Source organism: Melanotaenia boesemani, chromosome 13 (genome assembly GCF_017639745.1).
Source record: "Melanotaenia boesemani isolate fMelBoe1 chromosome 13, fMelBoe1.pri, whole genome shotgun sequence".
NCBI classification, from domain to species: Eukaryota; Metazoa; Chordata; class Actinopteri; order Atheriniformes; family Melanotaeniidae; genus Melanotaenia; species Melanotaenia boesemani.
Genome location: NC_055694.1, coordinates 14,971,343 through 14,994,991, shown reverse-complemented (window position 1 = coordinate 14,994,991; position 23,649 = coordinate 14,971,343). Strand labels below are relative to the sequence as shown.

At 38.0% G+C, this 23,649-nt stretch overlaps 2 protein-coding genes across 4 annotated transcripts; one reads left to right on the top strand and one right to left on the bottom strand.

The window, feature by feature from the left end:
- The first annotated feature begins 62 nt into the window (after positions 1-62).
- On the top strand, positions 63-7,855 carry tnnt2a (troponin T type 2a (cardiac)). Of its 2 annotated transcripts, none has more exons than XM_042004525.1 (16): positions 63-295; positions 399-457; positions 662-672; positions 1,163-1,183; positions 1,362-1,400; positions 2,295-2,351; positions 4,474-4,503; positions 4,764-4,788; positions 6,054-6,117; positions 6,288-6,404; positions 6,492-6,569; positions 6,663-6,773; positions 6,851-6,960; positions 7,081-7,171; positions 7,249-7,289; positions 7,600-7,855. In XM_042004525.1, exons 2-16 carry the CDS (start codon positions 420-422, stop codon positions 7,631-7,633), a joined length of 867 nt encoding a protein of 288 aa, XP_041860459.1. In that variant the 5' UTR covers positions 63-295; positions 399-419; the 3' UTR covers positions 7,634-7,855. The 2 variants fall into 2 exon arrangements, with proteins under 2 accessions (XP_041860459.1, XP_041860457.1); XM_042004523.1 differs by having other exon boundaries at positions 64-295; positions 1,359-1,400.
- A 2,537-nt stretch (positions 7,856-10,392) lies between these two features.
- LOC121651984 (plakophilin-1) lies at positions 10,393-22,280 on the bottom strand. 2 transcript variants are annotated; one of them, XM_042004489.1, is made up of 15 exons: positions 21,895-22,280; positions 20,093-20,211; positions 17,353-17,538; positions 17,076-17,269; positions 16,802-16,943; positions 15,618-15,825; positions 14,923-15,091; positions 14,518-14,635; positions 12,848-13,015; positions 12,594-12,770; positions 12,247-12,400; positions 11,965-12,151; positions 11,794-11,878; positions 11,033-11,146; positions 10,393-10,951 (listed from the first exon to the last, which is right to left on the bottom strand). In XM_042004489.1, exons 1-14 carry the CDS (start codon positions 22,076-22,078, stop codon positions 11,072-11,074), a joined length of 2,166 nt encoding a protein of 721 aa, XP_041860423.1. In that variant the 5' UTR covers positions 22,079-22,280; the 3' UTR covers positions 10,393-10,951; positions 11,033-11,071. The 2 variants fall into 2 exon arrangements, with proteins under 2 accessions (XP_041860423.1, XP_041860422.1); XM_042004488.1 differs by having other exon boundaries at positions 10,393-10,896.
- Between the last annotated feature and the right edge of the window lie 1,369 nt (positions 22,281-23,649).

The following is a 23,649-nucleotide window of genomic DNA, read 5'->3' as shown; positions in this document are numbered from 1 at the left end:
TCATTGTCTGTGAGCAACTGTGGCTTTATCTGGATCTTTTTGGCACAGTCACCCCACAGCCATGCACACTGTAGCCTTTTTAGGAAATGGCGATAATAGAGAGTACATGGTATCTTAAGTTATTAATAACACAACAAGAGGGTCCTAAAGCCTCTTTCCAGCATCACAGTCAGATCCTTTACCCTCTGATACTCACCTCACATTCCCATCAGTGAAACCAAGCAGCTCTCCTTTGCTGAAACTCCCTCAGTCTGTCCATCAGCTCTCTTTCTGAATCACTCCATCGGATCCCCAGGTAAGATTGCAAATGTGTTATAGCATTCTATTTGATGTCCAGAGCAAAATGACCTCTGAGATTAATTTACAGAGTGTGTGTTTAATGTTTGGATTAACTTCAGCTCACCTGAACCTGCACTACCATGTCGGACAACGAGGAAGTGGTGGAGGAGTATGAGGAGTGGGTAGAATCTTGTTTTTGTTTGTGCAGTTTCTATTCACACATGCTGAGCATATCTTTTGATACACCCACATTGCTGGACTGTACAGATGTACATAGATCTATAGTTATAGCAGATGTATGTTATTGTGAAGTGATGACAGATTGTCATGTATCTCAGTTTGAGTGACACGAGTCATTTACAGACGTGTTTGTTTTTCACAGGGAGGTGGAAGGTAAGAACTCATTTATCACCATACTATTGTTAAAGAACTAAAAGATGTCATTTACTGTTAAAACTGTGGCCGTGTTGAGTAGACAGACTTTTTTCCTGATAATCCTAATAGCTTTGTGCTACTGCACTAAAGACATGCATTAAAAAATCTAAAGTAAATCTCTTTTGAATGAAACTGTGAACCTTATTTAAATGTTTAGTCTCTTTTTGGACTCAGGTGTAATAGATGCAAGTAGGAATGATCTAATCAAGCCTTATATACAATATAAACAATAGATTTACAGTACTGTTTAATTACTGTGGTTAATATTCTTGTGTTTAGCTATGATGTTATCTTGGCTTACAGATCGTTATTACATCAGTGGCGATCTTCCAAGTTTAGCTGCACATAACATGTTGTGCTGTGAAATCACAATTTACATCTCTGTTTATGCAGTAACAGTGCTAAATTCCTTCTTTGTGTATTGTACTTCCCTGGCTGCATGATTCAGACGAGGTGGAGGCGGCTGAAGGTATTCACAACTATAAAGCATTGACATTGATGAATGGAGTTCAGGCTCATGAATGAATGGTTTTTGGTTATGTTTTATGGGATGTAGTGGCACAGCAGGTGCTCCTCCTGAGAGTCATTGTGCTTGTGTTTAAAATAATATAGCAGTGTACTAACCAGTCCTGTACTTTGCTCAGCAGGGGCAGAGGAGGATGTGCAGGAGGAGGAAGCTGAGGAAGGTACTGCTTAGACTTTGCATTGGAAGTATTTTAGCAGAATGTTGATAAACTGCATATAGAGGGTTTATTTTAGCAAAATGAAACCAAGTGGACCAGGAGCTGATTTGTTTCCCTCTACAGCCAGAAACGATATACCTTGTTCAGAACTGGATTGAAAAATATATCCTTATAAAATTAATAATTGAAGTAGGTATCTCAGTGATCTTCAGGTGGTCTTGAATCTTAATATTTAATTAGCCACACAAGTTTACAAAATTTACTGTATAAGTGGGAGGAAAAACATTGATAAACCTTTTCACATATTCCTTTGTATAATTTTGTATGTTAATATGTTAATAAAGAACATGGTGCTTTAAAAAAAAAAGAAGAGAATGGCCAGATATAAAAAGAGAAAAAAGACTGATATCAAATTGTAATATATAAAAAGACATGTATGTGTATGCACAATAAATGAATGCTTTATGGCTTATTTTTTAAAAGTTTCTCTCAGGCTTTTATCTCACGTACACTCACACATACACATAATATAAAAATATAATTACAGTGACACACCTTTTCAGCTCTTTGTGCTGAGAGCTTTAAATGCTCATTTTAAAATGATATTGTTATTGTTTTGTAAATGCTTAGGAGGCATTCTGTTAATCCAACAACCAAATGATTCTCAGAATGGATGCACAAGTGCAAGCAAGTTGCTCCAGTAGAGAGAGAGAAAGAAAGAAATGATTAACCCAGGACTAATTTTATTTCTCATTTATTTCACCATGAACTTCTGAAAAATTGCAGATTACTGACAAATGCAGGCAGTACTTCACATATGACCATGAGTCATCTTCACACCCTGTGACAGTGAAGAATTCTCAGTTATGTGTCAAGCACTTCTCTCTTTACCCGCAGAGGCTGAACAAGATGAAGACAAACCTGCTGCAGAGAAGGGGGAAAATGAAGAACAAGGTGAGGGATTTTTCTTAGAGGTAATGTTGCTGTCAGATTGTTTCTGACTGCTTGTCAGGGATCCTCTCTCAGTGATTCCCCAGCACAAGTGAATAGTTGAGTCTGCGTTGACAACTAAATGCAGATGATTAATGTTTCTAACTGTAATCAGCAGTCACAGACATATGCTGGTATGTGACTATATACAGATCCTGAAAGTTCATACGGACAAGCTTACTTAGTCAGACCAGACACAACTGTTTGAGATTAATCTGCAGGCCTCCTAACCCTCCCAGTCCTGAGGTCCTGAATCATTTGTCAGTCACTTTTGAGGTGTGTCCCTTTCTTTTGTATTTCTCATTGAGTAAACCAAACACAATGAAACAAGGGACATGTTGGGTTCTGTCTCAGTTTCCTACCTAAATCCTGCCTTCAAATTAACACCATGTGAGCTGAAAATGAATGTGTCATACATATAACAGACAGGAGAAAGTGACTTTTCACTTTCCAAGAAAAAACAGCAACATAATGTATAGTCATGCTTATCATTAAAATAGTTTAAATTATTGTGCATCAGTTGCTCACTTTAGTGGAATGTGCAGCCTTGCTACAGCATTTCATGCATATCACTCCACATTTCAAATTCACCTGCTTTACTGTATTTATCAAATAAAAATCCCACTTTTATTAATTTTTTCTGAGCCAGAATTGACTATCTTAAGAAGTTCCTCACCAATTTCCAGAGAAATAGGCACAATTTAGACTATAAATCCTTCTGAGTTTGTCGTTCCTTGAGCTTTACAAGTCATGCTAATAGCTGCACTATGAGGTTTTGTTTAAACATAACTAACATAGTGATCTCTCCAAACACCTGGAAGATTCAAGACACCCTAAGGTCACCTGTACTTCTTCACTCAGCAACTGTTAGCATTAAGACAATAAACTTGGAAAACATTTTAAAAATTAGCATGTTAGTATTATCACTGTTAGCACTATGCTCTATTTGGTCTTAGACAGTAAGTGACGTCTAGTCTAGCATAATAGATCCACCTCTGTTATACATGATTTTACACTATGAAGATTTACAACGCTAGTCCAAGCAACATGTAGATATTCTCTTTTTAAAAAAACACTTTGTGGTCCAGACTTCTTTTGTTCAGCATCGCCATGGAAGATGCTGACATAATGTCTTCTTAGCAGCCACTTTGGCACATGAATCAGCAGCTGATTCATAAGAGCGAGCTGATCCTTTCAGGACAGCTGGCTCAAAGGGGCAGGAGTTTGAAAAAGAACCAAACACAGACACAAGTCAAAAGTGTTTATATTGTATGCAATCGAGAACCGCGACAAGTGCACAGATCTTTACATAAGGGAAACTAGGCAACCACATCACAAGACCATGGCAAAATGCGTGAGAGCCGAATCCTCATGCCAACACTCAGTGTTCCTCCTACCTGTCAAAGATATGTAGGGAAGACAGCTGGTTTGAGAAAAGGAAGAAAGAAGCCATCTTAGCTAAATTAACAAAAAACAAAATGACACGAATGAGGTGACTTCTAAACATTGATATTATGGTCTTGAATCTCATAATTCACACCTTGAAGATAGTCACACATCTGAAACATCTTAGTCAGGCCAATGAACAACTTACAGGTGATAATAACCTGAACAACCCACAACATGAGCCAGTCTGTGACACACGTGTGACCTCAATGATCCAAACTTTGAATGTCCAAACAAACACATAAACCTGAAACATATCTGTTTGTTAATAATAATAATAATAATAATAATAATAATAATAATAATAATAATAATAATAATAATAATAATAACAATAATAAACAAATCTTGCCTGTTGATATTTTTATGGCATTTGTTAGGTGTCATGCAAAGGTCACAGATGCATTGCCTTTTTTAACTGTAGTACGTTTATTATCAAGACTCGTCTCTCTAGACATCCTCTCCCACCTCTCCAAAGTGTATTGATGGTATGTGACACTTGATGAAACACTTCTGACAAACACAGATAACAGTAATAATCTAACTCAAATACTTAAAATACTGCTTTTAGAAGGGTAATTGTCACTTATTTAGCACAGACAATCACAAGCACTCACTTGCTCTATTATTTTGGTTTCAGATGGAGAAGGAGAGGCAGAGGAGGGGGAAGGTAACACCATTTGTCTAATTCTCTGGAACACTTTGCACCTTCAGTGTCTGTTGCTCTCAAATGAAGCCAGACTTTACTTTAGTCAAGCCAGAATTACAGGCCAAAGAATTTCCCATGCAATGCCCATCTTTTATCAGCAAAGAAAGACTCCATTGTCATTGCTTGGTTAGACTGCCTGGCAAGATTCTGAAATGTTCTGGTGTGGTCTGAACTTGCTCATCTCTGTCTTCTCTTTTTATCGCTGTTTTCTTACTTAACAGAGGAGGAGGCCAAACCAAAATTCAAGTAAGTAACACCCACGGATAAACGCATATTTACTCCCAACAGAAATACCATGGAAACACTTCAGTCATGTGAAAAGTATTTGGGGCAGTGTCATTCTGAGGACTGATTCCTCACTCTAGTCTACATGGCTGTGTATTATATAATATACCAGCAGTTAGATTAGCTATAAAACATAGAGACAAACATTTGAATTGTCCTCCATCAAGGGACTGCAGACAGAAATTGCCTTGTAGTTATAACAATAATGAAGTCTATGGACACCCGACCATTTATTGTCCAAACTGGAGAATGGTTTGGGAATTAAAGCCCTTTGACATAATATAACCCTTTTTCCAGGAGTTATGATGTAAATCTCCAGATAATCAATTTTCATCCTTTTTGATGCTTTGACAAACCAGATGCCCTCAGTTGTTGTTTGTTTGAGGGTCATTTTTTTCTCTTATGTTGCATCTTCAGCAAAAGAAATGCAGCTTAATTTGAGTTTAAATCAGGTGACTGACTTGGACTTTGCAGAATATTTCTTAACACGAGAAAATCTTCTGGGTTGCTTTCGCAGCATGTTTTGGTTCTTGGCCACTCAGTCTTGCAAGCATCATCCAATCAGCTTTACTTCTGAATCCGAGCTAACTGTGCATTCCTATACACTTAAAATGTATCTGCTTATGTTTTCAATGACGTCTTAGCATTTTTTTTATTGTGTTCTTTTGGTTTTGCACCTCAACCTTCAGTATTTTCTGTGAAGCCCAACTCCATGTGCATGTGTTGGAAAATAAAATGTCTTCCTTCTGGAAAAATCCTTCTTTTGATTTGATTTTGTGAAGAGGATTTGTTTTGTTTTATTACAGGATTTTTGCCAAAGAATGGTTTGACAGGAGCTCTCACTCTGAAACACAAATAAAAATAAAATCCTTAAAAAATTACAGCATTATTAAAAGACTTACTCCAATCTAGCTTTGAACATCTGTAAATTAAACCTCTAAGTCCAAGGTTTAGGCTTGTTTTCATTATACTAACTGTTCCTTTTGTTTGTTTTCAGTTTTTAGTTTAAAGTTTGAGATGAAGTAATGACATTTGCCCTGAGATATGGTACACTGAAAGAGATGTTTTTTGGTCCCTGCTGTTTTCTTAATCCTCATCAGACATCAGAATTGTCCACAGTAAATATTTTTTGTTTTTATTCTTTCCAGGTTTCATTTGATCCCAATTTATTTTTTTCTATTTCCTCAATGTTCTGTTTGTTTTGTTCATTTACATTTTTATTTCAGGCCTTTTATCATGCCAAACCTCATCCCTCCTAAGATCCCAGATGGAGAGAAGGTGGATTTTGATGTAAGTGACACACTGGGCAACAATGGGATGTTTTCTGTTTCTGCCTATAAAGAGTGTTTTGTTATTCTGCACATGACCAGACTTGGGCAGGAATAATTTTACCCTGAGAGTTGAACTTGTATAGTCCCAACTTTGTCCATTCTTCATTGACTAAATCAATGTTTCTGAAGGATATACATCGTAAAAGGATGGAGAAAGACCTGATGGAGCTTCAGACTTTGATTGAGGTTCATTTTGAAAGCAGAAAAAAAGAAGAAGAGGAGCTCATTAGTCTCAAAGACAGGATTGTAAGTGCATTACATTATAACCAGACAAATACTGTAACACTTTCCACTCAGATCTCTTATGATCAGATGTAATGGCCTGTTTTTCAGGAGAAGCGCCGTTCTGAGCGAGCAGAGCAGCACAGGATCCGCAGTGAGAGGGAGAAAGAGCGTCAGAAACGTCTTGAAGTAACGTTATGCTCTAACTGCTTAATATAATCTATACATGTGTTAACATTTCACTGGTGGTCACCTTCCTCTTTTCATCTATGTTTTCTGTAGGACGAGAGAGCTCGTAAGGAGGAGGAGGAGGCCAAGAGGAAGGCAGAAGATGATGCAAAGAAGAAGAAAACCCTTACCAGCCTCCACTTTGGAGGCTACATGCAGAAGCTAGTAAGTGGCTTCCAGTGGATCTATATTTTTTTATTGCCAAATAGAAATAAAACCATGAATTATTCTGTTGTCTGCAGACAGAGAAACGAAGTGGTAAGAGGCAGACAGAGAGAGAGAAGAAGAAGAAGATCCTGAATGAAAGACGCAAATCTCTGGACATTGAAAATTTGAATCAGGAAGGTCTCAAGTAGGTGGAGAAATATAATACTGCAAAACATTTTGTTTTCTTTTTTAATCACATGAGGTGATAAAAATAAGATAATCCCTGATCATAGTCAGAACAACTGAACAATGTAGTGTCTCACAGGTCAAAAGCTAAGGAGCTGTGGGAGTGGATGAATGAACTGGAGGCCGAGAAATTTGAACTGCAGTACCAATTCACAAGGCAAAAATATGAGGTGTGTATGCAGCATTGTTTCGCTGAAGGTAAGACAAGCACCTTGTGGGTTAAATTTGCATTTTTTCTTTGTTCCAGATTAAAGTGCTGAGAAACCGTGTGAGCGACCATCAGAAAACGTGAGAAAAACCTCTGAATTTTTTTTTAATCTGGTCCCAAACATACACATAAAACAGATCCATTAGCTGTCCTAAAGCTGCAACCTCATCAATCCCCTCCGGGGCTCTGGCTGGGGTGTGGGGCACAATTCAGCCATTATGCCTGTCAAAGACAAAAAGAGGACCATGAGTTATAGTGTGCCAGTATTTACTGGTGACCTTGTTATTTTTTTAAATGTGTGGTAAAAGACTCTTCTCTCTCAATACCTTTTGTGGACAAACAAACTAGACCAGATTTTTTGGCCTCATGACCTTATCTTTGTTTTCACAGATCTAAAAGGACCAAGAGAGGCCTGAGGAAATAGATGCTATCATTGCCAAGAGAGCAGTGTGATCACCTCCCTTCGACAGCTGTCACTGCAAACAAAGACCTAGCTTTCACATTACACCCAGGTCCTATGTAATTCTCTTAAAAACCCCCACCTTAATTTCCATTCAAATATGATATGTTGTTTTACATTATTCTGTTGTTTTGATTCCCATCCTTTGGCATCAGAATAAGTGTTTAAGGGTATAAATAAAATTATTTAATCAATTTCTGTTTGGCTTTTTTTTTTTTTTTGCCAAATAAGCTCTTCGAAAAAAATTATTATTATTATTATTATTAATATTATTATTATTATTATTATTATTATTATTATTATTATTATTATTATTATTATTATAACCTTTATTTAACCAGGAAGAACCTCATTGAAATTAAAATATTTTTTCCAAGAGTGCCCTGGCCTAGACAGCAGCAGTTACAAATTTTACAGACACACAACAAAACACATTCACACTGGCTAAAATGACTTCTGATCTGAATTCAGAGAGCTTATGGAAAAGTCAAGAAGACACATCCTCCTGCTGACAGACACGCTCAGACATGAGTAAGGCTGACATTATGCTCCTTGGACTAAAGCCCAGACATCCAAGCAATATTTCCCTCCCACACACAAGCACACTCACAAATGCTGAAAAAGGATCATTCCCATATGGAAAAATCAAGGTGGAGATTCTTTTAATAAGTAGCTAAAAGCAGCTCCTCCTTTAACAAAGTGAACGTTTGACAGCAGTTTTGATCAGTGCGTGCAAATGCAACACTAAATCTGCAAAGTTTTCCCTCATTTCAAAAGCCTTGGTGAAACTGAGTGATCTGGTCAACTGCAGCAGGAATGAACATAAAAGGAAAGAGAAAATTAAAATCATGCACAGCTGAAAAGAATGATTTTGAGAAAATTAGGATTAAATATCTGCTTCATCCACATCCAAAGTCAGTGATTAAGACACTTTCAAAGAAATTTGTAAAGAATAAAACTGAAAACCTTCCCCATTTTTCCCTGACGTAGCAGCGCTCTTTCTTTTATGGCAGAAAGGTGTGTACATGCCACATAACCTCTGCTGGAATGACAGCCTGAGGTTTAGTTTGTTGGCTACATCTACGAGTAAAGCTAAAAGCAGATTCAACTCCTTCAACTATGTTTGTACTGTACAAACACTACATTTGCATGTATGTTCATTTTCTTAGCACACAGGAATACTTTCACATTATCAGAAGAAGAGACCACACAAAATGCCATCTAGAATTTTATTTTTTAATTCTGTGTGCAGACTGAGTGACAGGCAATGCTCCTAATAAAGTGCCACACACCCATTCTTAGCAATACTGACTTTAATCCACCCCAAGGCAAAATAACCTAAATTAATGAAGTCTCAATCATTAAACCGTCCACTGTCTTGCACTGTTGGGTCGTGGGAAACCCCCATAGTTGCCAAGCACCGTGTCTCATAGCAGGGATATTTTCCAGTTTTATAATCTGTCTTTATATTGCAGCTGAGCTTCACGTGGATGGCAAACGTGTTTGTTAAGAAAAAAAGAGAGCGTAATCTGGTTGTAAGGACTGATATTGTAAAATGACTCCTTGAAACTGTCTAAAGTTAGAGAAAAAAAAGTGACATGTTAGATTAAAACAAGTGTTTAACATTATCTGTTGTGAATGTGCTGCTCCTCTTGCCTGAGGATCTGCACATAGATCATAATTCATGAGGATTATTTTAGAGGGTACAGCTTTTTTTCTTTTCTTTTTAGCATAACTTTTCAGTTCTCAATACTTAAAAGAACATCCACAATCTAGCCAGGGCATATCAACAGGAGTTAGGATGTAATTAAATTTCTACACAAACATAAAGAGTTAATCTTATGTGGACTCAAGTCTCTGTTTCCTATTACTCCGTTTATGCAAAATAGAAATGACAAAACAAATGCAACATGCACATTTCATTAGGACAAAGCAAGAAGAAATAAAACAAACAATAAAACAAGGCATACACTCCTACATTTTTAAACAGCTAAACATGAGAAATATCAAGTTGGGACATCAGATACCACCAAATATGTGTGCAGTAATATGAAGCTACTCCCGGCAGCCAGTTAGCACGCAGTAACCGACCGCACACAGACACCGCATAAGTATTAATCCGCCTTAAGAGGAAAGACAAGAAGTGAAAATATTTCCACTATTCTTAATGTTTCGAGCGAGGTTTTATTCTTTTGTCTTTTGTGGTTTGAAAACGTTAGAGAAAAACAAACTCAAAGGAAAATTAATTTTGGTTTAAAAAGTCACATCAACCTTGTAAAGCCACAAAATACAGTTTTAATACTTCAGTTATTTGCTTTAAACAGGCGTGACAGTGTTAATCAGTAAGCTTTAGAGGGGCAGGCAGGTGGATTTAGCTTTTTTGGAAGGAGTCAAGCTCATTTTACTGGTTTTGCAGTCTTTCTGCTAAAGGTTTAATGGCAGCTGGCTGCGGCTTCATATTCAAAGTACAAACCTGATATGAAACTTTGAAAAAAGAAAACAAACTAAAATAAAGGTGCACATAACTTTAGAAATGTAACACTTTTTGTCTATTTTTTCCCCCTTTTTTAACTGTTTGAATTGACAGTTTGTGCATTATTTACAAAGAAAAACAAATTGTTGGTACATTCAACATGAAAAATCTTTTGACTTCAACAACATGAACAAGCATATATGTATATATGTATATATATATATATATATATATATATATATATATATATATATATATATATATATATATGTGTGTGTGTGTGTGTGTGTGTGTGTGTGTGTTATTTTTCTTCAAAATCATTTAATTAGATCAGCCATTTTGCATCCAAAACTAAAAAACCACAACTATACACACAATCTTTAAATCCCCTTTCTTTCTCATAACTCTCAGTTTTGGTTGCTTAGTTCTTAAAGCCACAACAGATAGTTTATCTTTTACCTTCTGCAGATGTAAACATCATACATCGAAGATGCGTGAGAATCTTAAGAACTACCACATGTAACATTTTACCATACCAAATTTCAGTGCACTTTTCACACGGTTGACCTAAAAAAAAAATAATAATGTATACACATAAAAACATTTTCAGATTAAATACATACATCAAATGATCCTTTCTCTTTATATACAATGCATTATTGACTCTTAATTGATAGACTCTTTCTACAAGTTTATGGTTGAAGAGTTTGGTTAGGGTGTGGCCACAGCAGTCTGCAATCATGCTGGTTTCCATCTGCAAGCACAGGCACGAACACATGGGGACACAGGGAGAAGAAGCAGACATAGAACTGAAATGGTTTTTTTTATACATTTGGCTCCTTCCACCCCCAGAGCTTTCAAATCTATGAACACTCAAAAGAAAATCGTACCTTCCAAAAGGCGTGTTTTGTTAACCTTGTCCGTAGCATTCACTCAATAATCTGCACCGACTGGTGTGCTGCTGTGGTTTTTTCATTGTGAAAGAGTGATTTATTCATCCCAAGCTGTAGAGCAAAACATTTAGAAGAAAATCAGTTAGGGTGTTGCACAGATGCAAGAACACACACGCAATGCAGCCTTTGCAGTAAAACTGAGAGCTAATGTTCTCTGCCAGACTCTTGGAGGAGCCTCTGGCAAATTGTGGCAAACTGAGTGAAACTGTCATATTTTCATGCTCAAACCAGCTCTACTTGTCCGTAATTCTTTTTTTAAACTCATGACATTTATAGTATTGTTAATAATTGTTGGATGTTGTAAATGTAGGTACTTGTATTCATGTAGAAATCTTTAGCAGAAAACATTTCACATTCTATCTATCCCTACCCCATCCACCTCTGACTCACTTTTTTCACCTCTTCTTCATTTGTCTCATTTTTCAACATACAACTCTTCCCGTAACAGCCTGCCTGCCAGGATTCCAGTATAATGTTTTCTGTATCCAATGAAGTCCTCTGGTTTGGCTGAATGAATGAGCAAGTGGCTTTGTGAGTAATAATAAACACCCACTTCTTGCAGCTTTATCACCCCGCTGCTTGTGCAAGGCAGTACAAACAGAGGCTAGGCTGAAAACCCAAATACAATACAAGCTGTGTCTGCTTGAGAGAATTAAGCAGAACCTCATCTGCACTCCATTTTATTTGTTATTCTTTACCTTTTTAACAATGCTTTGCAAATTTTTCTCGCTCCATATGCTGTACAGCAGCACTGAGGCTGCTTTGCTGCCTTTGGGAAGAGACCTGCAATAGAACAGAGGTGATCGGTCGTTGATGGCACTGAAGCGTGTCACTGCTATGAAAGACATTTAAGATATTAGAAAACTCACTCATTTTCACTGAGCTCTGCAAGGGAATAAACCAGATCACTATTGATGACCTTCTTGCTGACCTCATTGTCTGCCACAATGAGTCTCCGTACTGCGCTGCAAGCTGTTGCTATAGCTTCATCAGAGTTTCCCATTTGTTTTGCGCCGTTGGAGAGGAGGCTGGTGAGCTCAGGTAACACAAACTTTGCTGCAGAGATGTAAGGAATCTAGTTTTATTCAGGAACTCACAAAGTCAAACTATTCTAGTTGCTCATCCTTAATCAAAATCATGCTTTTTCTCACCCATGCTGGCCTGCAAACTGCTGGGGCGGGACATGTTATCAAGCAAAGACAAAGCGGTCTTCTGGAGGGTTTGGTTGGGTGATTTCAAAAGAGAGGGCAAAAGGAACAGAGACTTGAGCTTTTGAATCAAAATCTGGCTCACAGCGGTGGACCCCTGAAAGGCAACACAAAGGGAGGAAAACATGTCAGCTTTACTTCACTGAAACGGTCCAGTACAAAGCTCAGTCACCAGAAACAAAACTTTCTGTTGTTAATTCTACTACATTCCTGTCTTTTGCTTCCTCTTTCCTAAACCAACCTGAAATTACTCATTAACACAGCTTAACAATTAATATCTAAAAACAAACCCGTTCTCCACTGGCAGTCAGGTTTTGCAGGGCACCGCAGCTGGCCTCCAGGGTGGCGTCATTCTGGGAGGAGCTTAGCAGAGCCAGGTAGACATCCACGGCTTTAGGATGGCACAACCACTTGACCCCTGATGGAGCGCCATTTCCTGGCAATGCTTGACTCTCGTCAAAACAAAACTGAGAAGAGAGGAAAATGTAAGCTTGACTAAAGGCCGGTCATGATTGGATGAAAACAATTTTAAATTGATTCCCACCTCCTTTTGAGCCTTGCTGCTCCTGGGGCTAAAGCACCCAACTGTTGGGCTTTTCTTACTCTCAGCTTGGGTCTCTTTTTGTGGATAATAGTTGCTGAAACTCTCAGGGCATTCCTGTTCTAGCTGGTAGGTCAGGTTATGGAGAATACATGCACAGTTCTCCACAGACTAGAAGGCAGAACAAGAAAGGACAACAAAAGTTTAATCAAGCATGTTATTATCAAATCTCCAGCAAAGTTGCCACAGTATGCCAGAAATAATTAAGAGAAAATAGCAACAAATGCATGGATGCGTCTGTTTCATTGCTTCCCTGCTGCTATGTAATAAAGGAAGACTATATTTGTGAGGAAGCCTTTTTTTCTCCACTGTGAAGAGGCCGGTTATTATTAATTTAAAGGTTTGGTGGAATTTTAATAAAAATGTCACTTTTTAACTGGGATCTTTTAATTTTTAGCCACCTTGATGACATGTTTTTTCTAACTTTGTGGTTCAGGTTTTCTTTTTACATGTTGGCCTGACATTATCAGAATGTTACAGATCAAATCAGACATGTTTTTCCAGGTGAATAAAAGAAAAAAGAAGCCAAGTGTTGTCTAGAAGTCTTTTCAAATTGGTCAAACATCCCACTAATGCCTGCTAAAGCCTGGGTTTTCAGTGCAATTGGAACATTTTAAATTGGTTTTACATCTCACATAAAGCCTCTAAAACTGACAGCAACTACTTGCGAACAAAAAGAAATGGGATTGATCAATTTTAACATCTGTAAGACGGCTCATAGGTCACTCTCAGTCCTACCATCGTCCAGTTTACTATAACTAATTATCTTAGAAAGCCGCCCTTTATGTGGTTTCCACCGGGGTTCTTCAACTCTGGTGCTTGAGGGCCACTACCCTTCTCACCTAGCCCACATTAATGGCTCATTAACAGGCTTGTCCAGAACTGAGAACAAGGTGTTGAGGAGGCCTGCTTCATTTAATTCAGGTGTGTTGAAGCAGGGAAACAACTAAAACCTGCAGGACATTGTCCCTCAAGGTCCAGCGGTAACCTGGTTTACAGGTTTGTCTCCTGGGAAATAATAGTAGTGAATGGACCCCTTTACAATTTGCTGTGCCTCCTGGTGAACAAACAAAAAAACTTCTACTGGCAATGACAAATATGACAAATGTTTGTAGATGTGTGAGAATGGCAGTGCGCATACAAACTTTCACAATCCTCCGTCTCTGTGTGTTTGGACTGCGAATGTGTGTCAATGAACTTCAGGAAATATTAAGGATGAGGACTAAACACGTTCCATGAAAGACACGTGAGCTCTGAGTGTTACATAATGTGAATTTCAGCATGTCTGTTGTTAAGAGGAAAAACAATACTGTGGTAAGCCAGAAACACTGCTGTAGACTGATAGACAAGTAATAATTGATTCTGATGCTTGTGATGCAACTAAACAATTTTAAGTATTTCTATAAGCACTCCATGTAGAGACAAATAGTTCACAATATTTCCTCTCAGAGGAATTATTAATTAAACATTTAATTGATTTTATCCAAGCCTGAATGTCAGGCAGCATACATTTCCATTGATGGATTCTACTGATTGATTTTATGAACATTGATAATGATGATGGCAATATAGAGTGATAAAAAAAAACCTAACGATGATAGGAAGAGGGCTACCTTGTCATCAGGGTTTTCCTCTGCCACACAGGACTGGAGGTAACTCATCAGGGAGTCAATGAGGCCGGGGCAGGTTCTCATAGCCTGCCTCTCATTCTTTATGCCACAGCTCAGGTTCCTGCACATACACCATTAAATCATTGTCAGTCATCAGTTAATATGGTAACACCAAATGGTCATTTAGTAATAAAAGGAAATCATCTCACATGATTTAAAAAATTATGCAAATCCTATATTGAAGCGAAAACATTAGCATTATCATACTTTTGCTGGCAAAATCTGGACCACAAACTAGCTCTCTGGCAATCAGATAAACAATTAATTAACTTGTTTATGACATTACAAAGTTCTGAGTAATCTCTTTGCTATCAAATTACAGCTCTGCGGGATTTGAAAGATTCTCACCGCAGGCAGCCTGTGGCAAAGTAGAAGACACTTGGATCTATGTGGCTGCTGCCGCTGCTGTCTGACCAGCTGTTGAAAGGCATCACCACATTCTTCGTCAGGGCGGGCAGTGCCGTGGCTGTAAGTTCTTTCTTTAGATCATCAGCGGAGGACAGGTTCCATAGCAGACCTACACATGACATGTAGGAAAATGACTTTTACAAGCAATATTATTTGATTTTGATTGATTGAAAGTTTTTATTTGAACCAAAGACTAATTTAAAAAAAATAGGAAAACAAAAGGAATATACAAAAGAAGGAAAAGTAAAATAAGTCTTTGTTAAAAGGCAGTGGGAAGAAGCCAGTGTTTATTCAAAACTTATTGGATTAATATTAATAAAAATTAAATACAATAATAATATCCTCATCAATAACAGGAACAATACTTACACCTATGTATTCAATAACCATACTGCTAATACATGTAATAATAATAATAATAATAATAATAATAATAATAATAATATGACCCATGAAAATCACTGCCCCTCGTTTTTATGCTTTTGGATTACCACGTTCTTCTATGATGATTTAAATAAATCCTCCCCCATTTGCAATACGAGACAAAGGCCAGATATTAGTGGGCGTTAGCATTTTATTTTGTATATTCCAAAAATTTTTATATTTTGAGATCATTTGTCAATCAAAGGACCTACCAGTGACTTGTTTTTGGGTCTCAGTAGAATCTGTCTCTTGCAGTAGCTGCAGGGCCTTAGCTATCCCACCACAGTCCTGAACCACCAGCTTGTTTTTCTGGTCCTTAAAGACAAGATTCCTCAGAGCCCCAGCAGCAACCTGACTCACGTCTGGGTTGGGGCTTCGCAGCAGAGTCACCAAAGCTGGAATACCCCTGAGCTGTAATACCTGTAACTCAGAAATGTGCAGAATTGTGGGTGAAAGAGATGCAATGAAATGTTAATGCAAGCAACAGGTTTAATAATTATGTTAATTATATCTTTAGAATCTTATAAGATTGCTCATGTGTTGTAAGCGTGAGATTGTCTGAAGAAGGTTTAGAGCAGGGCCACTCCATTCAGCCCTACGAGGGACGCAGTCCTGCAGGTTTTCATTGTACCCCTGCTCCAACACACCTGACTCAAATTAATGAGTCATTGTGCAGAGCTTCATAGGGTGTGGAATCCATTTAACTTGACTCAGGTGTGTTAGACCAGAGACACATTGAAAACCAGCTGGACTGCAGCCCTCGTGGGACCAAATTGAGTAGCCCTGTTTGAGAAAGATACAGGTGTTGATTACAAATTTACCTGGAAGTTTCTGTTGATATATGGCGGTATCATGTGAAATATTTGAAAAATTCTCATGGGTTTAAACTAACCGACAGAATTTATACTTTTTCCCTAAAAGCTGCTTGAGTTTTTCATTTGAGAAAATGTTTGAGTGGAAAATGCTGCATAAACTCATATAGGGAACAAAATGATATTCATAGTAAACAGAAGGCATGAAAATGTATTTTGTGTTGTTGTTTGTGAGAGGAAAATTTATATTAATCAATGAATAACAATGATTTCTCCCTGGGAAGCAAAGATGAAGCTGAGCTTGAGGTGTTTACTTCAGGATAACAGTTTGCTGACCTGGTGGAAGTCCAGAGTCATTCATGTATGTCATAAATCCGGATTTTTAACCCCTCAACAACAGCTGGAAGATCCATTGTCTCCACACTGTTTTTGATTTTTGAAGTAAGTTTATCAGCTTTTTTTTTGCCTTTTCCTCAAGCCAAGTTACACAAAGGTGCTCTCAGAGTGATCGTCCACAACCACCATCCTCACGAAACACCATGTGAAATCAAACAGCAACATGCTGCGATTATCAGTAGACCAACCTCAGCTTTGGTGCTGTCCTCATTGAAGGTGGTGTGTTGGATGAATGTAGCTCCACACTGCTGGTAATTCTCCTCGGGGTGAGACAGAAACTCCACAGCCTCCTTGAGGGTCAGATCTGACATGTTTAATCCAGAGTTCACTCTACAGAAATAAATAAGAGGGGTGAGGATGAATTGTTCTGAGTTTGGTCTGAATGGATTTTGTTGCTGGAAATTACTTGTTGCTGAATTTAAAGATAATTAAAGCTAAATAGCAGGAAAAATGTGAACTTACGCTGATGTTTGCCCTATTTTAGATATTTTGAGGGTACCCATCTTGCCCTCGTTATGAGAGTGAATAGAGGGCGGGCGGACCATGCGTGTCTGGCTGGTGGTGATGTATGTGCCATTAATCTTGGAATGGGTGCTCTGTCTATTTCCTCGAGCCTGAACAGTGTTTTGGTTTTGAGCCGTCTGTCCTTTGGCTTTCTACAAGAAGATACGCAGTTTCTAATATTACTATGGTGCTGTGCAATACTAAAGAAAATGAAAATGAAAGAAAAAGTTAATACCATGGTAGCTACTGGAACAGCAGAAAAAGGTGGAACCAGAGCAGGATCGCTACGACTTGGTTTCAATCCATTGGGTTTCTGGGGCCAGTTAGAAATGCTGATTTGCTGCTCCCATGTGCCCGAGTTGCTGACATGTCTTCCTGCAGTGGTTCTCGCGGATGTCGAACGACTCCGCTGAGTATGCATCTACAAACAAAGAGGAGTACTTACTCTATGCAACACATTTTAAGGTTCCTCAGGAGACAAATAGGTATTATGTTTGTATTTTGTTTTAAAAAGCCTGGAAAAATATGTATAACATGTGTGCAATACCCAGTTCAAGCTGAGTGGACCTATAAATAGCATTATCTGTTAAATCACAGCATAACTTTTAGGATTAAAAGTGTAGCAACAATCCAAGTCACAAAAAAATAAAAAACATTTTCCACATGAACAGTTTTCAAACACATCCGCTGTAACCAAAGACAGAGGAATTTGACCTAACTCAAAGCCTGCATGCATCTTAGTTTCCTTCCCTTTCTCAGCAGAATGCACTCTATACTTACATAAACCAAAGTAACACAATCTCTCACTGAGACCAACCCGAGCTATCTGCATCAGAGCACTGCTGGCACAGGTGAGTGCTTTGCGTGTAGTCAGACAGAACACCATTTCTATCTGTTTTTATCCTTACGTCAATACTTCTTTTCTGTGGTTTTCACACACGTGTACAAGACACATGATCAAGCTTTCCTCAAACAGTGTAACAGAAGGAAATCTTGGAACAGCCTGAGAAAAATATCAAAAAGATATCTTACGATAGATTTGGTGATGAGTCACTGGTTGAAAGCAAGCATGTGTTGGCTTGTTAGAAAATGTAAACAAAAATTAATAATCTGGTCGATAAGAACATTCTCATTAGCGTTGAAAACACTAAGCATTACCAAAGAGGGAAGATAAGATTCATGAGGATTAACAACCAAGCTAAGTAAGCCAACATGACTTCCTATTATCAGGAAGGGATATTTCTTTACTTGAAAGCAGGCGACGCAGACAGAAAAGTCCTGTTTCAAACTTGACTGGTTGCTTTGTATCTAACATGTCATACCAGCAGCTTGGCAGCCAAAGCACAACGAAGATTTGCCAACTGCATGCTCAATCAGTACCATCTGTGTGTTTACTCTCACAGCGCTGCATCCTCTCTTCGCTTGCGTAAAGTCTAACTGAACCAGCAGATATTTTCTTACATCAGAGACTAGGAATGCCCAAAAAATACTGTACAGAAGTCAAACAGACAAACTGCCCAAGTTTTTATTCAGGGATTATATATATATATATATATATATGTATAATATAACCCACTAGACCTAATTTGTTCTTTAAACATGCGTTCTAAAACCTAAGTTGGAAACCACCTCCCGAAAGCTGTTTTTCTCCTAATAAAAACTCACTCACTTTGATGGGAAGATACACACATATGTGGTCATAACGGGTTGAATTGGCAACTTATAGAAGATCTATGTGATCCGTTCCACTGAAACAAACAGAGCTTTACAACACAGTGTGACAAAGATCTCTAATGATGTTTTGATTATGAGCAAAAGAACACAACCGCACTCCCTAGAAATGCCTCAACTCACTGTTAGTAGGTCAGGTCAACCCTGAGCAAATACCAACACATAGATACATAATCACAAACAAAAAACACACTGCTGAACTCTGGATTAGTCCACTCTTCCAAATGTGTTGATCTCACCCTTCAGAAACAATTTCATATTCACACAGCTGTTTGTAAAAAATACACAACTGTACATACATCCTTTAAATGTTATGAAAACAAACATGATGCTCAAATGTAATGATTCACGTGATGTGAGAGGATAAGTGAATCTGTTAGAAAGACGGCCTAATCAGACAGCGACGTCGCTACACCAGGTGCACAACCAGCATCCTAAAACAATACCATAAATCAGTCATAACTGAGCACGCCTCCCCAGTCAGGTTCAACATTTACAAACAGACATGAGTCAGTCTTCACTAATGCTTTGCACTTGTTCTGGCACACATTTTGGAGCAATTGGCAAATTGTTTATACGACATATTCCTCATATTTCTTATTTACACATACTGAAAATATGGAAAATTAAGACCAAGTTGGGGTCTTTTGGTATTTTCAAATGTAAATGGACTGTATTCATATAGTGCTTTTCTAGCCTTATTAAACACTCAAAGCACTTTTACACCCCACCACCCACTGATACACTTCTTAGTCATCAACCTCTGGTCTGGGGAAGCCAAGGATCAAACCACCAACGTTCCCATCTGGCAGATGACTGTTCTTCCTCCTGAGATACAGCTGCAGCAATATAAGCTTATTTGCAAAGTGGAAAAAGACAAATAAAAACACTTTTGGATCTATTCAGTATCAGCCAGTAGATGGTTAGTTTAATGTAGCATGAAGGCCAGGAACGAGAGGATTTACCAAGCCCACTCTAGCATGACAAGACTGTAACTAAATCAACCCTTCAGTAGTATACACACAAAACAGACATATTTATTCCAATTTATGCCCTATCTGCTGTGATTGAAATAGATTAACTAAAACTAATCAAAAGTAAAATTGATAAATAAATGCAAAATCACTGAAGTAATTTAATGAAGTCACCAATTTGGATATTTTTTATTCAGGGTCTGTGAAAGGGAGACAGGTTTGCGCTCTGATTCACAGCTTGTGGCTCTGTTACAGAAGAGAAACAATTACCGCTTTGTCGTAGCCTGCTGACATGGCGGAGCTGGTGCGACTGAAGGTGCCATTTACTTTGGTTGGCGAGAACTTGAACGCCCCAAACTCGCTATAGGTCAAAGTGGTTGGAGTCAGACCTATTGGAAGAAAAGTCATTTTTAACAACAAAAAGTGGGGCTTTATGATTTTTAAGAAATACAAAAAAAACATGGGTTGATGCTTAATTCTGTTTTGCAATGACTTCCAAAAAACTGTTTAAAGCTGCACACATAATGTAAGATTTAAAATCAGTAAATGCTTATGCTAATCTTTAGTGTGACAGAAACACAAACCAGACATCATGTCAGTTAAAATGGCTAAGTTAGGTGACTATATGTTATAATTAGGGTATTAGCTGAGGGTTATCTATCTGGATTCAGCCCTTTGTTTGTCTGTCTTGAAGGGTGAATCACTAAGATGACATAAGTGTGCATTTGGCACACCATCATTCTTGTGGTGTGCTAAATGCCAGGTTGACAACTTGAAACAAAGATTTTAATCATTGGTGCAAATGTATGAGAACCTTTTGTTTTGAAGGGAAACTTTAGAACAATCTAACCAAATATACAGACAACAAAAAAGACTCACTATAGTGAAATAAAACTTGCAAAACACTGCTGTATTTCAGAAACCTGCCTCTAAAACTTCAGCTGTCATGCCAAGTTAGTGTAAAATCAAGGATAAGCAGCAACATGTTCCTCCATAAAAATACAAAATACAAAATTCCAGAAACTACAGTAGCTGTGAGCAATTTTTTAGGAAAATAACTTAAGTGGTGGAAAATAGTTTGTATTCCCTGGCAAACTGAAAAAGGAATAACCAAATCCTGCAGATAATACAGGACAGAAGCTGTTGCATGGAGCTTTAAAATGCATTTGGACTGATTAGAATGAATCAATGCTGTATGTCTAAGAAAACTCTCATTGCAGACTCAGAGCTACCTGATGAGTTTGCACACATGCAACCCATTTCAGTTTTGTTTTTATGTAAGCATGTTTTTCTTCCACCTTCAGGTCTTTGAGCACCACAAACAAAAGCACTTTATTATTTATACAAACTGTGAGAAACTCTCCACTCCAAATATTTTGATCCAAATACTTAAGTTCAAAGCAGGCTAATGACCTAAGAGATGTGTTCAACTCAAATCCATTACATGTTTTACCGTAGTCATTATTACTGTTTTACAACACAATCTTCACAAAGTCATTAAAAGCAGCAAAACCACTGTCAGACAGTGCATGTATCTAACTGTCTCTGCTAGTCTAAACAAGGCACTTATTTCTCTAGTTAGTCCTACATCTAGCCTCGGTTTTAGAGAGATAATGCCTCTTTCTGTAAAGCCAAATCCCAGAGTTGTTTTGAAAGACTAAAACGTCATTTTGAATATCTATGTGGGTTTTCTTGGTCTATGATCTGCATTCCTAACGCAGGGAGGAACAGTTCAGAATAACAAGTTGAATGTGGTTTTTACACCATAACACAATTTGAGTAGAACATTTCACATCCTTCCTAGCGTTTGCATAGTAATAATAAGTTGAAATAGTTGATAGTCGCGGATTAACATACCTCCACTGCTGTTGTCTTAAATGCCTTAAAGATGGCAATGAAAAAAAAAACTGTACCAACAAACTAACTTTCGTAGTAAACTGTATAGGTAACTTCCACGTGAGGTCTACAAACATGGAAACTATGTGTAGGCTACGTTATTGTGTAGCCAAAAACAACACAGAGAAACAGTAAATAAAGCAATAAGTGTTCTTATGTAGATGGATTTTTCCTACTTGTAGGTGAGGGAGAAAGAGTGCCGTTCCTGCTTTGCCTGGACTTGCTCCTCTTAATGGTGTGAACTTGATCCAGCACGCGCTGCTGTCCCGAGCTCAAGTTGTGGTCGGAGGGCAGCGCGAGCGAAGTGTCCTCCGCGATCCCAATGGCCGTAGCCGATCGCAGAGGCTCCGATACCATCATTTTACCCCAACTCGGCGCCTTTTCCGCTGAACAGACAGGTTAAAACCAGTTTCCAAAACAAAAAACACCCGGAAAAGTTCAGGAGAGGTGAAGCAGTAACGAAAGCAGTGGATCTTCCGAGTATGCAGATGGGTTAAATCCTCCCAGAGATGAGCTGTGGCGGAGAACTCCACCCCAAGGACCGCGCCCCGGTGAGTGCTGCGAAGAGTTCACAGGCAGGTGGGGGGCGGCGGGGTGGAGCTGAGGCGGAGACGTAGGTTATACCACACCACACCACAGTCACAGCGCGCAGTGGAAGTGTCACTGTGAGGAGACGCTTCAGGTTTAATATCTCCGCACGTGTGATATGTTAGCTTTAGAAGACGTTTTCATAAAATGTATGTTTGAAGATACAAATAAGGTATATTGCAGTTACTTGCAAAACGTTTAAGAGCAAAAATAAAAAATTAATTAACAAAATTATGCAAATATGGTATTTATTATTGCAGTTATTTGCATAACCTTTCAGAGCAGAAATAAGAAATTAAGATCAAAGTTTAAAACAGCTCTTTTTGTTAATATAGAAGAGTCAAGAGCAGAAAGTTTTTTAAATATCTGCGGTGTAAAAGTACTTGTGTTTATCAGGCCAGAATAGCCTAATATTTGAGCAATCTCCCATTGTGGACAAAAATAATAATAATAAAAAAAAAAAGATTTTGTACTAGTGCCATTTATTTATTTTTACTTTTACAGAACGTCAGCAGCGAAAGAATTGCATGATGAGATTTCATTCTATTTCAGAGGAAATCTTTTTATAGATACACATTTTTATAGTTGTCATCATGACACTGTCTCCACTCCACCCAAATGATTACCCACAACAGGAATATCTCCCTCTCTCTCCCTCTCTGTCTCTCTCTGTCTGCCTGTTTATCTTTTTTAGGGGGTTTAATATGAATGAATTGTTTACAAATAATTTTGTCCATTTTCTGAACTAGCATGTTTAAAGGTGCTATGAAACATAATTTCATGATTTAAAAAAAGTTGGGTCACACAGGCCTTGGCCTTGAGGACTGGAGTGAGATCCTTCTGTTAGAGGTGATGCAGCATATAAAGTAAAGGTTTTCCCTTCCCTTCAATGTCCAGCAGGACATTAAAAGATACTGCAGTTTTCCAATTCAAAATAGTGCTTCACTACATTTTTTTAAGCACATAATTTAAAATCAGTGTTGAAATGGGCTGTACATCCAGTGCTTTCTTGTTTGAAAAATCACAATATAAAACAGATGTTTCTAATAAGAGTAAATTACATTGTGAAACATTCAAGACAAAAAAAAGCAGCGAAATTAAATGTAGTTATGATTTTATCATTAACAGAAGTAAAAATATTTTCTCCAACGTTTTCCACCACTGGGATTGCTTCCAAATGATCTGCACACACAAGACAGGATGAGCTCACCTTTACAGGAGAAAAATTAAAAGGGAGGAGTCAAAACGGAACAAAAACAGGGGTGGCCATGATCAAGGAAATTGAAAGGGAGAGGAGTAAAGTGACAGTGTTATGAGCACGTGCTTTTTCATAACTTGATTTT

What these genes read in the sequence shown, in the direction of transcription:
- LOC121651984 (XM_042004489.1), bottom strand. Translation starts at nt 22,078, where the DNA reads ATGATGGTATCGGAGCCTCTGCGATCGGCTACGGCCATTGGGATCGCG. An exon ending in CAGCAGGCTACGACAAAGCG is followed by an intron (nt 17,539 to 20,092) that starts GTAATTGTTTCT and finishes CTTTGTTTGTAG; the next exon opens with ATGCATACTCAGCGGAGTCG. An exon ending in TTTGCCACAGGCTGCCTGCG is followed by an intron (nt 14,636 to 14,922) that starts GTGAGAATCTTT and finishes GTGTATGTGCAG; the next exon opens with GAACCTGAGCTGTGGCATAA.
- tnnt2a (XM_042004523.1), top strand. Translation starts at nt 420, where the DNA reads ATGTCGGACAACGAGGAAGTGGTGGAGGAGTATGAGGA. An exon ending in CGAGGTGGAGGCGGCTGAAG is followed by an intron (nt 1,184 to 1,358) that starts GTATTCACAACT and finishes TACTTTGCTCAG; the next exon opens with CAGGGGCAGAGGAGGATGTG. An exon ending in AGAGGCAGAGGAGGGGGAAG is followed by an intron (nt 4,504 to 4,763) that starts GTAACACCATTT and finishes CTTACTTAACAG; the next exon opens with AGGAGGAGGCCAAACCAAAA.